The 14,795-nt window shown below is 37.8% G+C and overlaps 2 protein-coding genes across 2 annotated transcripts; one reads left to right on the forward strand and one right to left on the reverse strand.

Moving 5' to 3' along the window:
- Window positions 1-3,056: 3,056 nt before the first annotated feature.
- Window positions 3,057-5,222, forward strand: LOC122084725 (ankyrin repeat-containing protein At5g02620-like). Its single transcript, XM_042653166.1, has 3 exons — window positions 3,057-3,243; window positions 4,063-4,370; window positions 4,827-5,222. Exons 1-3 carry the CDS (start codon window positions 3,057-3,059, stop codon window positions 5,220-5,222), a joined length of 891 nt encoding a protein of 296 aa, XP_042509100.1.
- A 6,876-nt stretch (window positions 5,223-12,098) lies between these two features.
- Window positions 12,099-12,840, reverse strand: LOC122083080 (histone H3.2). The gene has a single exon (XM_042650757.1). It carries the CDS (start codon window positions 12,738-12,740, stop codon window positions 12,330-12,332), a length of 411 nt encoding a protein of 136 aa, XP_042506691.1. The 5' UTR covers window positions 12,741-12,840; the 3' UTR covers window positions 12,099-12,329.
- Window positions 12,841-14,795: the final 1,955 nt, after the last annotated feature.

Here is a 14,795-nt window from a genome sequence, read left to right on the forward strand (position 1 = left end):
AGTGCATGTTGGAGTACAAAAGATAGGAGATAGTAGGAAAACCCAAATCCCCAATACGCACCTAATGCTACGAGCCGGTTTGAGGGGCCAGCCACGCCCGTCCTAAACTAAACACGCCCTAAACTACGTCCCATATATTATTAAGAGAGAAAAGAAAATAGAAAAAGAAAATCATTTGATTTTAGGACCCAAAACTAGGGAAATTTGAGATCCCTGGAAAGATTTTAGAAAGCGAAAGAAAACAAAAAAAAGGGGACAACTTATCAACATCATTTAATCCACAATGAACAATTAAGACTATGATGAAGAAAAACAAAAAAAAGCAGAAGGATTGTTCTGTTTTTGATTCAGAGAGAAGGAACAAAGAAAGAAAAAAAAGAAAGAAGAACATGGAGCCATAAAAAAAACAAACAATGGAGAGGGTGTTGTGTGGGGCGGCTGGGCTTAGTTAAGGAGAAGAAGTATAAGAAGAAAGAGAAGGGTGAGAGGTAAAAGGTGTGAAGAAGATGGGTTGCAGGTTTAGGTTTCAGCAAGGGAAAGAAGAAGAATGAGAGAAGGAGAAGAAGCTGCATGTTCGGTTGCAGCAGCAGGGAAGAAGAAGAAGAAGAAGAAGAAGAAGAAGAAGAAGAAGAAAGGTGGGACTGGTTTTCTGCTACAGGGAAGAAGAAGAAGGAAAGGAAGAAGAGAGGGTCGGCTGCTGTTGTTTAAGGGTTGCAGCAGCAGGAAGAAAAAAAGAAAGGGGGAAGAAGAAGAAAGGTGGGACTGGTTTTCTGCACAGGGAAGAAGAAGAAGGAAAGGAAGAAGAGACGGTCAGCTGCTGTTGTTTAAGGGTTGCAGCAGCAGGAAGAAAAAAGAGAAAGAGAAGAAGAAGAAGAAGAAGAAGAGAAAAAGATTATGAAACCAATATGACAATAAATGATTATGAGATTATAAATTGGTGAATTGACTATCCATTTTTTACAATATTAGTGATTATATTTTTTATTGTAAGGAAATGTTACAAATCATTATATATGAGGGAGGTTTATGAATAGAGAAATTGATTTGTAAATTGTAATAATGCTTCCATTGATTTTCTTGTTCACCATACAAAACTAGTTGGATAGTTAAATGAATGACTGGATATAGGGTTCATTTTGTGATTTCAGTATTAGTTATTTTCTTAGTAATTTGTTACCATTGGTTTCAACTTAATTATCTTTCCTTTACAATGATAAATCATGATTTAATCATAAATTTTAAGTGTTTTTTTCATCAAAATCCTGTCACTACAAGTTATGAATCTAAAATTTCATTATGGCTCAAGCCCAACAATAAACCAGTATTAACTCGATATTGAAAAATCGAAAAAAATCGAAACTAAACCAGGCCGAAACCAAAACCAACCAAAAACCGAAGTTTCTTATCGGATTGGTTTTGGTCTCCATCATTCATAGTCTGAAACCGATTCTACCCGACCAAAACCAAACTGAACCGACCGATTGACACCCCTAATTATCAGCCAAAAATCGGGATTGATCATGGTCAATTCCAATCCAATCCAACTGATCCGATTCCTCAAACCATGCTCCCAATATATAAATAGATGAATGGAACTCTGCATGTCCGTGCCCCTACACCAAGCCGATAATGTTTTTTCTTTTTTCCATATAAATATTTACATCTTTAAGTACTTTGTTTTTTTGGGAAAAAATGCTAACTGGTTACCTTTCTCATGCCTTTTTTTTTTTTTGTAGGACTCTTGCCTTTTTCTTAAATACTAAAGCTATTTGGTTTTCATAATGTTTACTGACATGAGTGGAACAATTAATGATAGGTTTGCAAGTTAATCATGCCTATATTTACAGTGGTTTATTGATTTTAGAAAATGAGTTATTATAATAGTACTTTACAACTTCGCTAGCAGGAGAATCTCTCTCGATCTTATCCAAACCCCTTATATTTTATTAATTGAACAAGAGCCGGGAGCGACATGAGGGCGCAGGGGAAGGGATAGTTAGCAGGTTCTAAAACGCATAATTAGTGATGAAATGGTGGTGACTATTATTTGATTCGGAGTCAGTTACTCTATCTGAAGAGGGGAGAGGTGCCAGATTTTTTAACTAGCGTCTCTCTCTCTCTCTCTCTCTCTCTCTCTCTCTCTCTCTCATTTATTTGTGTACAGTTGACAACAGCGGTGACAAGTAGCAAAATCGAAAATGGAATTTGAATCCTCTCCAACGGCTGAACACTCCAACCCCATCTCTCACCATCCATGAAACACATGGATGGTGTGTGATGGGATTAGAGTGTTTCAGCTGGATGTAGAGGATGCATGGATACGCTAGGAGATTCCCGCTCCCATATATGGTCATGATACGATTTATGTTTATCTTATGTAAATGACCATTCCCACTCTAATTTACTAAAGTCTTGGAATGAGTATACAAAGTGATTAGTTTACCAAAAAAACAAAAAAGACTTGCTAATATTGATGCAAACATAGTTTCAGGTAGTAATTCAGACAAAACGGACTTCATGGATCCTAAACTGATCATGGTAGCAAGAGAACGAAACATTGATGGCCTGAAGCAACTGATCCAAGAAAGAGACCCCAGCATCGTACTAGATCAAAATACTCCTATGGGGAACACACTTCTTCATATAGCGGCCACGTTTGAGCACTGGGAGTTCTTAGTAGAAGTTTGTGAGCCATCTCCATCACTAATTTCTAAGATAAACCTACATGGTGACACCGCCTTACATGTTGGTGTGAGGGTTGGTGTGAGGATTGAACATCCAAGACAGTTCACAAGCACAGTTCACTTGTTGGAGTCACAAAATCACAAAGGAGACACGGTCTTGCATGAGGCTTTGCGGTACTGTCACCCAGATATTGCCGAGTTGTTGATACAAAAGGACCATGGCCTATGCCATCTCGTCAACAGAGCCTCTGAGTCGCCACTTTATCTGGCCGTGACTAAGGGATATAATACTGTAGTAGACCAGATCGTCCAATCTTCTCCATCATCTCCTTGTAAACCCCAGAAGGATGGACAGCTTTACATGCATCTATAATGGCCGACGTCAACGATGACAATGCATCAGAGATACCTTTACCTGCATCTGCTGAGGTCAACCATGACAATGCATCAGGGAGACCTTTACTTGTATCTATTGTTGACAACGCCAAAATGACAGCCTCACAAGCACATATTATGGTGGACGAGGATGCATCTACTATTTTCAATGACAAAAGAACAGGTAGGTATCACATATTCTCACTTTAGTATCAATTTAATGGTCTTTAGTTTTTTACCATTGATAAAAAAAAAAAAGATGTGCCAGATATAGATAATTCATCACGTATTTGATACAAGATAAGAAGGGTGTAAATAGATAAATTAAGATAGAAAGTTAAATTTTAATCTAATACAACTTTTAATATAATAAAATATTAGGATTGAGATCTTTGTTCAATTGTGTAGTGTACACTAGCGCATCCTTGTACCTATCTCTCTCATCCAATGATAGGAGAGAATTTATCATTTTATAGGAGGCAGGAGTGATATAGATACAGAGAGGCGCTAACATACACTAAGCACACTGAAAATGTTCTTTCTCCCATATTATTCTACTATTTTATCGATTCAATCATAATATACATGTGAAGACAGGATTTACCCTCACTGGGAGGGGAAAAAAAGTCATAGTGACTATTTAGAACTTGTAATCTTCTTTTGACTACCTTATGATTTATATTTACTGGAAAAATATTATATATATACTTTAAAAAAAAAATCCAAATTGTTTGTTTCATGTTCAAATATGACTAAAAAGTTGTTACAAGCAAGGCCAGAACTCGCCAGAGTGAGGGACATTTACGAGAGGACTCCTCTCCACTTTGCGGTAGAGATTAACAAACCTAGGATTGTTAGGGTTTTGTTGAAAGAAGATGCTTCCCTTGCCTACTTAGCAGACAAAGATGGCTGGTCCCCGCTTCATGTTCTTGCCGTTACTTCTACTTCAAAGAACCTACCTTGGATATGATTGAGGATATAATTGAGTTGTGCCCTGACTCAGGATATCTATTAGATAATGGAGGAAATAATTTTCTTCACCTACTTGTAGCAGAGAACAAGAGGATGGACGAGGATGTTAAAGAAGAAATTATTCCGGAGCTATCAGAAATTGATTTTTCGTGGGAGGTACTTTTAAACCAACCGAATAATGGCGGCAATACACCCTTGCATCTTGCCACCTTTTCCAGAAGTATAGATTGTGTACGTGCTCTGACAAATGCAAGAGTAGATAAGACAGCCAAGAACAACATGAACTTGACACCTTATGACATTGCTCACTATCTATACAAATCCTCAAATCAACAAAAGGTAATGAATTTATATATATTACATTTATGCATATTTTATAATTATATAAATGTTGTTTAGGGAATAATTCTAGATTTGTTATGGCACTATTATTATATTCACCAATCATATATAATTTCAATTCCCTATTGCACTCCAACGAATATTCCAAATAGGAAACTTTATACATGTACACATTATAAGGGGAAGTTATTTTTGTGAGAGAGTGTATGTTGCCCCTTTGTGCGGAGGGCACGTGAAAGCATCAAGTGTGAGACGATCATCCTTTTCCATTTTATGAGGACAGGGTGATCTTTTCGCCACCACCTGTATGATTTGGGTAAAATTATTTTATTTTTTATTCATTTTAACTAAAATAATTAATTAATTAATTTTCTCCTTAATTGGTTTTATAAACGAATTACTGATATGTGCTTCCATTTTTAATGTTTTTTTATTACTTTTTAATTGATCTAGCACAAATTCCTTGACAAGTGGTGGAAAATTAAAAAAAGGGTGTGTCCGAATGAAGAGTTCTCTCTCCAATCAAGTGAGCCATCCCTGTGGATAAAAACTTTGGTACCTAAATTTGTGCCAATAGCTAAAGAAGATGAGGAAGATGAAGATGATGAAAAATATCGTAAAAGGGTTTCCAAGACACATATGCTAGTGGCAACACTGATTGCCACTGTATCTCTTGCTGCGGCTTTCCAAATTCCAGGAGGTTTTGAGATTGCTGGAGAAAAGAAAGGCATGGCAGTTCTGGCAGGAGAAATAACTTTCAGGGGTTTTGTGGTAACAAATATGATAGCACTTTCATGTTCTGTGCTCACTCTAGTAATTCTTGATACAAAAGTTGTTTTCTATGGTTGATGGCGATGCTTAATGGTGGAAGCTAGCTTGCTTGCATGTAAGGAGAAATTAATAATGAATTATTACTTTGCTTACTTTAGCTATTTTAAATTTTCCTTTTTGAGTTGAGACTTGGGACTTGGGACTTGGGTTGGGGTGGCAAAAATGGGTGGAGAAGCATTAGGGTTGCAAACTTAAACCATCGTTTGGAGGCAAGTTTCAAGAATCGGATCAAGAAACTTCGTTCACCCATCTCAATTTCTGATGAGTTGATACAACCGATTCCAGAATAAAATTACCAAAATAATTAATAATATTCCTCAAATCTACGGGTTCTGGGGCTTTTTCATACCTATTTCAATCTGAATAATTGAATCAGAACCAACACTGATAGCGCGTTTTAAAACCCTGCTTGGAGGCCAAGGGGTAATGGTTTTGTTCACATTACCCATTTCTCCCTAAAATAATACATAATTAAGGAAAATCTTATTATCAATCAAAACCCCTTCCTAGAGTGTACACATAGACACATTTGTAACCAAACAGATCCTAATATATGATCAGTTCCGCTCCCAGAATACCAATTTTATGTTTCACTGAATTAAAAAGTACAGAAAATGCTGACAATATCCCTTGAAAACTATTGTGACTTGTCTACCACAATCTCTATAGTAGGGGTGCAAGTTTCACTTGTCAGTCCGAACCCACCGTGGCCTATGATGAATCCAAACAAGGCCTGGGTTGAGATACCTTGGCCCTAAGGGTGGGTAAAGATTCGGAAATTACTAACCTTTTTATTTTTTTGGGATGAAGATGATCTCACAAAAAAGGGTGCTCCATGGTAGTGATCATAGCCCCCAGGACAAGTCCCCAAACGACAAGCGGCGCTTCCGCATAACCAATGGGTGGTAGTGGGCATGTTCAGACTCAAACCCACAACCAGTTCACTTGAGCGGTGATGAGTTGAGGGCATTTTCACCACTAGGCTACCAACCCCATTGGTGAATGGTTTGCTATTTACCACCTTGAACAGAATGCATTAGCATGTTTTCGATGCCTGATTTCAAGGTCACAGATGAACTAGGACTGCCACCATAGGCACCTTCCATCCTTAGCTTGAGCACTCCAGTTACAGTAAGAAAGTAAATACATAAAGGATTAAACTAAGTTTTAAACACCCAGTATCCAAGTAAAAAATTTTCCATTGACATATATTATGGGAGTTAACCACAGGAGTCAAATCCTCGATACTCAATATCCCCACCACCATCATCTTGAACTGCTGGTCGGATATGAGTCTCGAGTAGTACTTTTATTAATGCAACAGTTTGTGAATCATCCTCAGGAATAGTAGTGTCCATGGAAGCTGTAACACTAGAGTCCGCAAATAGTAGCTGTCCAAAAGAGCATTTGGAAAGTTTCAAAATTTTCTTCTTTCTTCTTCTTCTCCTCTGCCCAACCCCTCTCCATAGTCAAGGCCGATTAGGGTTTGCCCGGCTCGACCTTGAGGGGGTCAGGTTGGATATTTTAGGCCCTGATCAGGGTCAGCCGGGGCATGGGCCTGAGCTTAGTTAAGAGGACTCAGGGTTGAGCTGAGGTTTTAAAAAGCCTAGCCCAACCGGACCTTGTTGCAGCACTAGATAGAAGTCATCAATTAATAGTTGAATAAAAAGGAATCATTTACTTAAATAGAATAATGATAATAACAATAAACACACAAAAATATTCTCATAAATGAAAGCTCACACATAAGGTGGCAAAGGGCCAAAGAGCATCCGAGCATGCAAAAAAGGAGAAGAAATTTGCAAAAACAAATAGGAAGAACTAACCCGGACTGCTCACCTAGGGGTGTCAATTCGTGGCCCGACCCGACTAAACCGATCGGGACCGACCGTTTATAGACCGGCCCAGCCCGGACCGTTTATTAAACGTGTCGGGCTTGAGCCCGGCCCGTTTATAAATGGTCGGTCTCGATTTTGCTACTTGGACCGTCGGACGCCCGACCGAGACCGACCGAATAACGCCCGACCGAGACCAGCCTATTGTGCACTGACTTGGCCCGACCCTTTAATGATTGTAGAATACCTATTTTACCCCCCAAATTAAAGAATAAAAACTAAAAAGTAAAGAGATGTTCACATTTTAAATAATGGTTATATTTGGTATCATTTATTGATTTATAGTCATTTTTTTGGGTTTGCATGAGTGGGCCGGAATATAATAGCACATTTTAAAGAGGGCCCGTTTAAAAACTGGTTAAAGCCCGTTTAACATTAAACATGTCCGTAGCCCGGTTAAGGCCCGACTAAAGCCCGATTAAGGTAGCCCGATTATAGCCCCAGACCGACCGACCGAATATAAAGTGTACCATGCCCTCAATAACTAAGCCCGATTAGTTAAATGGGTGGACACGGTGTAGCCTTTGAAAGTCTTCAAGCCCGATTAAGCCCGACCGAAACCGAACCGACCCGACCGGTTGACACCCCTATGCTCACCTATGGCATCTAGTCCAGCTAAATTGGGTATGAACTGCCAGATATGGTCTTCTGCTGCTTTATCACCTTTCAGTGTTTCACACTCAAGAAAGAGTAATCTTGCTTCTGCCATGCTTTTCTTCAACCATGCCTACAACAGAAGGAAGAGAGAGATCATCCCTTAAATGTAATATTTCATTGCATATGAGGTAAAATAATAAAATCAAAAAATGACATTAAGCCTTATTTATGGTTGGAGATTGACATACAAAAGTTCAAAGTACTTTTAGTTCTGAATAATGAGGCAACTGGCAAAGAGAATTCAGTTACACGTACAAAGACCATATAAACAGAAGTCTTCTCAAAGTAATTAAGCCTCTAAAGATTATCTAGTAGGGATCACCATAATACCATGTGAAAATTGTAAATAAAATTCAAACAAAATTACCTCAACCATAAGAATATGTGATCTCTATTAAGGTTTGGAACCCTGTTGTCATCCTTCAAGACTAGTCCCTGCGGATGTGAAAATATTGGAAAGGATTCTTCGCCAACACAAAAGTAGAGTTAGTTCCATCTAAATCAGCATTACGTTCAGACTCAGTTCTCCTCTTCCCAATAACATGAGAAAATCCCATAATGGACCAGATGACCTGCAGAGACGAGAGAAGTAGCTGACAGTGCCTCAAAAAAAATTCTTCCCTGAGGTGATAGTTACTTACAACTTCATCCTTATGGAAGATCTGGAGTATGCAGCCCAAATTTAGTTATATTTCTCATTCACTCTACGATTTTTTCTTTTTCTTTTCACAAATGGATCCGAGCAGAAATCTCTCTCTTACCCCACGAGTCTTTGGTATGTGATATACTAAGATACGTACAAATGAACATCTATGAGCAAGGAATTCCCTTTAGAATCTGAATTGTTTACCATCCAAATGATTACTTGTTCCTCCCAAATGGGCAAGTGATTCAAGGACACTTATTCTGCTAAAGGGGTTGCAGATCTTGGTGAAAAGAGAAGTTGTCCACTAAAAAATTAATGTAGTACTGTATTTGAATAACTCAAAACTGTAAACAGAAATAGATAGGATCTAAATTCAGAGGGTAAACCAGATGCAACAACGATAACTGATGAACAAAACAGTAGCTAAACAGGGAATTAATAAACAGCAACTGATGGAGAGCATTATGGTAATTTAAATTCTAAATCAGGATTCCAAAATTAGATAAATAGTCCAATCGATATCTGAAATAAGAACTGAGATCTAGATACAAAACAGTAGCATTCTGAGGACAGAAACTGTAGTCGATTCAGGTATTGAGAAGGGAGGGGCAGAATTGGAAATAACAAAATATCTTCAGATCTGACGTTAGAATTGTCTCAGATTTGAATCAGATCCTATTTTAACAAAACAGAAGGTCTGGTCAAAAGTTGAAAGTGATCGGATGGCTGAATTGCTTAATCTTACAAAAAGTCTTGCGTCCAACCTTCTAAAAAATCTAAATAAATCAAAGGAATACTTGAAGAACAGTACTTACTTGACAATGGCAGATATAGAAGATCAATGAGTCCAAATCAGTAAATCAGTAAATCAGCAAGAGAACATGAACATGAACAGCAGAATTGCATAAAACAATATAGCAGTACCCTAACAAGAACTAAAGAGAAGAATGATAATTATGGCTTCCCATCAACAAGGAATAAAATCTCACTACCCTCCAAGGATTTCCCACCCTTAACTGAATCTCACAACTTGTATCATCTTCAGCAGCAAAAGATAAAGCTAAAACCAAAATCTCATTAATCAAATTCGTGTACAAGGTCATACATAGCCCCCTACAAATTTATATAGAAGACTCAAAACAACCTTAAGCACTAACAAGGAAAGGCCTAACCCAATCCTTAACTAATAAGGCAACATAAACTGACTATGAAACTAAAATAATGAAATAAACAAACTCAAAACAAGACCGGACATATAGAATCATAATCCAGCCGAGCTAAAACAATTAATAACAAATAAAATAAAGAAATAAAGATACTCACTTTACTAATCACATATGCCTACATTGTACCCATATTTTAAGCCCATTAAAGTGGCCATTACAATGAAAACATATGGGATCAAAGGCCCAACACAAAAATAACCAAACCCAAGGCTCATTTCCAACAAAATAAGTCCTTTAGGTGGCTTATCTACATAAAAAAACTCTCCCAATTATTAGAATGGCAGAACAAGATCTGTCTAGCCAACCCTAAGACGGTAGTTCACGTATGTATAGGCATTGCAAACCTTCTCTAAATAATAGTACTAGTCATCATATGAGTACTGAGATACTGTTTGTTTTCTTATATTTCCATTTGTTAGAATTAGAGAAAATTTAAAGGGAAAGTGCTACTTCTTTTCCCTTTCAAAGATTTGATGGTATTTAGCATGATTTCGTAGTTATTCCACACATCAAGCCTTTTATAACTTTTGTCCTGCTCATATTTACTAAGCTTTGTCCTCCTTGAAGGTCTCCATACTTTTAACTTTTCGTAGTATCCTCCTTCCCTTCTTTCAATTCAGTATAAGAGGGAAAAGAGGAGAAAAGGCTATTCAAAAGTACTAGCACTAAACCTTTAACTCAGTTTGTAAGAAAACATAAACAGTATAGAAACTAGCATCCTTATAATGTACAAATAAATAAACTCTATGGATATTTCAGCCTCCTTAAACTAAAGAAAATAACAACTAAATTTGGTATTGATGCCAGGAATGTATACACAGATCATATTTTGAACATAACTACTTCAAATTACACAAATATCATATTGTATTGCCCTTGTTGGAAACAATTAATAGACTTCCTAGTGGGACAAAATTAAGGCATCGGGGAAACTTTCATATGTTAGGGACTGATATGGTACATCATGTGTTCAACTGGGATTAGAAGAACTAGATGTTGCCACAAGAATAAGTTTTTTCCCATTAATCAAACCTAAATTATTCTTTCCCATTAATGAACAAAATCAACATTGGAAAATGTGAAGCTTGAATATGTAGTTCAATCCAGTTGCAACTGCTTCTCACCCAAGAGATCTCTTGACAAATTAATTGAAAACAAACTGAAACTGCAAAAGCCACCAGAATCAAGAAAATGAAAAAACAAATAACTGCCTCACTGGAAATCGCACCATTGAATTGAAAACCAAACTACTATTACATACCCTAATAAGAAAGTAAAATATGAAAATTATAGGTAGTTCAAGTTCTTCAACAAGACATAATTTCCTAGCATATGAGGTTGGCCACATGAATCCTACTCTACCATTTCAATCTCTCTAAAGCCATAACTGTAAAACCCTGAGAACTTATTCATGTCTTCTCCCACAACAACCCAAGGGTGATTTGGTTCTCCCATTATCCTTCCAACAACTCCAATTTCATATTTCAAAGAAAAAGAGATATGAAATACAACAGATGACATTAACTAACTTGCAAGACTGGCATCAGCCAAAACATAAAGTAAATGAAACAAGAAGAGCTAGATATAGAACGATGCCAAAATCAAATGGAAATCAAAAACAACAATCACACAATCGCACAAACAAATTTATTTGGTTTGGCAAAATAACCTACATCCACAGTGAGATGAGACCTTCATTATCAACAAAGAACAGTTACAATGCTCATCCTCACACTTACCTCAAATTTCTTACAAAGGAAAAATACTCACTACAATTATATAGAGCAAAACATTATACATGAAATTTACCAAAATGCCCATACAGTCCCTAAAATTTCAGGACCCCAATGCATTAGGCTTCTTAACATCCCTTTGAAATCAACCCACTTTTGCCACAGATAGAATTCAAGACATCATACCTCCAAGAAAAGAAGGATAGGAGGACCACTCTTCCTCCTCAGCCCATCACCCCAGCTCTCCCGCCCCACCCCCTTCTGCAGCCCTTTCCCAACTCCACTTCCATCATGGTTTGGTACCTGCTTGAACCACCGAAATTCTTCATCTGATCTGATCCACTACTTCCTAAAAAACCATCTAATCCCCCTCCACATGCCTTTTACAACTAATCAACAACAGTGATGGAAGGCTTGAACTCTGCCTGTCTCTTCAAAATTTATTTATCACTACAGGACCAAACGGAGTAGATCAAAGAATCTTAATCTTAGCTGACTGAAATTCTGTGTAGGATAATAGAGTGAAGACCAAAAGTATAATATGCCAACCCCATTTTGCCATTGTCGAACTCCTTGAGTGCAAACACCATCCAAGTTCATTCAAACATTTTAATTACTTGTGGTTTGCTTCGAGATGCATCCACATTACACTACTCCAAACTCAGAAGAGTAAGATGTTTAAAAATTCATCAGTAGTAATTAAAATTAATTAATTAGTAATTAAAAAAAAAAGAGAATGACAGAAACCATCTTCAAATTTTCATTTCTCAAGAATTTGCTGCAAATCTAAGAAGACTGCACATTTTGCTTGCTCATAGTTTGCTTACAGATGCATCACAGTCCTAACTCCAAAACTAGAAGGCCAAAAACCCAGAATAACAACCATTTAACACTTAAGACCCACGAATTTATATCACCTGAAAAAGACCAAGAAGAAAGAGAGAATGATAAGCAACAACACACCGCCCCTAAGCTCTTTCACCCCGGATCCTACGAGCGAGCTGGATATCTTTAGGCATAATAGTGACCCTCTTGGCATGAATAGCACAAAGATTTGTATCCTCAAAGAGACCCACAAGATAAGCCTCAGCAGCCTCTTGTAGAGCAGAAACGGCACTGCTCTGGAATCGAAGATCGGTCTTGAAGTCCTGAGCGATTTCACGGACGAGTCGCTGAAAGGGCAGCTTCCGTATCAACAATTCTGTACTTTTCTGATACTTTCTGATCTCTCGAAGGGCAACTGTTCCAGGCCTAAATCGATGGGGTTTCTTTACACCTCCGGTTGCCGGAGCCGATTTCCTAGCTGCCTTCGTTGCAAGCTGCTTGCGAGGAGCCTTTCCTCCCGTGGATTTTCTTGCTGTTTGCTTTGTTCTAGCCATTTCTATCTCCAAAAACGGAAGCGAAAGCAGAAGCAGAAAACTAGAAACCGAAAAGAGATAGCAGAGAGAGGAAGAGAGCGACTTCGTGACTATTTGAGGAAGGCGGGAAGAGTTATATAGATTTTGAATTTTTGGTGGAAGAGATTTTGACCGTTCGATTTATACGATTATGAACGGACAAGATTATATTTAATCGAGTGACACGGATCGGTGGTATCCGTGTACTCTGTTTAGTTTCTTGCTTGGGTGTCTAGATTGTGGAAACTGAGTGTAGAGACCCTTCCTGAGCAGTGAGCAAGCAAGTTTTCTCGGGTTGGGGTCTGGTTTTTTTGGGGGGTTGGAAAGGTGGGTCGAGTTAAATCTGCCCCCAGCAAGGTTCTAAAACTCTGAAATCGTCATGGGATCGATTAGGGCTGACAGTTTTGGAAAAGACTGGATTGAATTGTATTAGATAAATCTATTATTTTTTTCTAAATCAATGTTTATTATGATTTTAACTTTGAATCATATATGTGGAATAGAATCGAAAAGGTTAAAGTTCAGAGATTGTTCAAAATCAATGTCACTTTGATCTGACCAATACTAGCCATTCCATTCCAATTTTTAAGAACCATGCCGCCAATATGAACATCCATGATGGCTAATCTACTTGATTAATTTCTTAATTATTACAATAGCAACAGGTTGAGCACCCCACCCACGTTTTTCATGCTATTGGCATACACCAATGGTGGTACACCAGACAAGCGGCTCAAGGGGATTATTTCTAAAGAGGAGGGGGGGATAGGTTAACAGTGACACAGGTTGGACACGCCGGCCTTTACAAATAATACAAAACTCCATAAAGAAGATTGGATTGAGTTTCTCTACACCACGTGGTTGTCATAATGAAGCAAAACTTAATTCCAGAAAATTTCATATCAGAATCGTTCAAGAGTGTGTAAACTTGTAAACCAACAAAATAGTTCTGAGAAAAATAGTTATTGATATTTTCATTGATTAAAAATCTAAGAGAACTTAATATATAAAGAGAAACCGATGATCGAACACTGAACACTGCTGCAACACCGATCTCTCTATTAATAACAAATAATTAATCAGAAGAAGTCGTGTTATTAACACGTTCACATTCATCGATCCATTCAGTGTATACATCAATGGCTTCTGTTAGATTATTGATTTTGGTGGTGTACCATTCATGACAGTTCCAACATTCTATTGTTCCAATCCAATCTTGCTTGTCACTTTTGTACTCTAACAGTTTTTTGATGGTCGCAGAATGGACAGTTGAAAACTGTCTCCAGCTTTGGCATCTTCTTCTTTGGAGCTGCCTTATTCTGCCTCGACTTCCTCTTTCCCATCTCTCTCTCTTTCTCTTTCTCTTTCTCTTTCTCTTTCTCTCTCTTTCTCTTCCTCTTCCTCTTCCTCTTCCTCTTCGACACCTTGGATGCAGCAGAAATCAAAACAAGTAGGTAGGACTTAGGAGTGTGTTGGGTTTGAGGGTAGTTGGGTGTTTTATAGATAGAAGAGTGGACCGACAATCCTGGCCCTACTGGGTCTTCTATTTTGGTAAGGACAAACCGACTCCAACTCTGATTACACCGTTATAGGAAGCTCCGAAAGTTTTATATTGGGCTTTGATGCCCATTTCGCTATATATATAAAGCAATGGGCTTTCGCTTTCTTGTATGGTCCATTCTGTATTAAGGATATATAAAGCTTGAATATTTTGATAAAAATAAAAAAAGGACCAAGTTTTCTTGCATCCATGGTGAAAAGGAATCCGTTCACCGTGGGGATCCAAGCCACTCGATGGGAGGGGGTAGAGAGGAGGCAAGGTCTCCGAACCCTAATTAGTTAAAATGCATTTAAAACACTGGAAAAATGAACATGTTTTGCCAAGCTACTTTATAAAATTCAGTAAGAACAGAAATAGCTAGAATAGAAGTTCTAAATGCTTTTTTTTTTCTTTTTTTCTTTTTTTTTATTGAAAGGAAAGATAACGCAAGTTAGATCCCTCTGAATCAGCATTACATTCAGACTCAGTTCTCCTCT

The sequence above is a fragment of the Macadamia integrifolia genome, chromosome 7 (assembly GCF_013358625.1).
Source record: "Macadamia integrifolia cultivar HAES 741 chromosome 7, SCU_Mint_v3, whole genome shotgun sequence".
NCBI lineage: Eukaryota > Viridiplantae > Streptophyta > Magnoliopsida > Proteales > Proteaceae > Macadamia > Macadamia integrifolia.

Coding starts and splice junctions, on each gene's coding strand:
- LOC122084725 (XM_042653166.1), top strand. CDS start 3,057: ATGGCCGACGTCAACGATGACAATGCATCAGAGATACCTTTACCTGCA. Junction 3,244..4,062: donor TTTCAATGACAAAAGAACAG/GTAGGTATCACA, acceptor GCCCTGACTCAG/GATATCTATTAGATAATGGA. Junction 4,371..4,826: donor AATCCTCAAATCAACAAAAG/GTAATGAATTTA, acceptor TAATTGATCTAG/CACAAATTCCTTGACAAGTG.
- LOC122083080 (XM_042650757.1), bottom strand. CDS start 12,740: ATGGCTAGAACAAAGCAAACAGCAAGAAAATCCACGGGAGGAAAGGCT.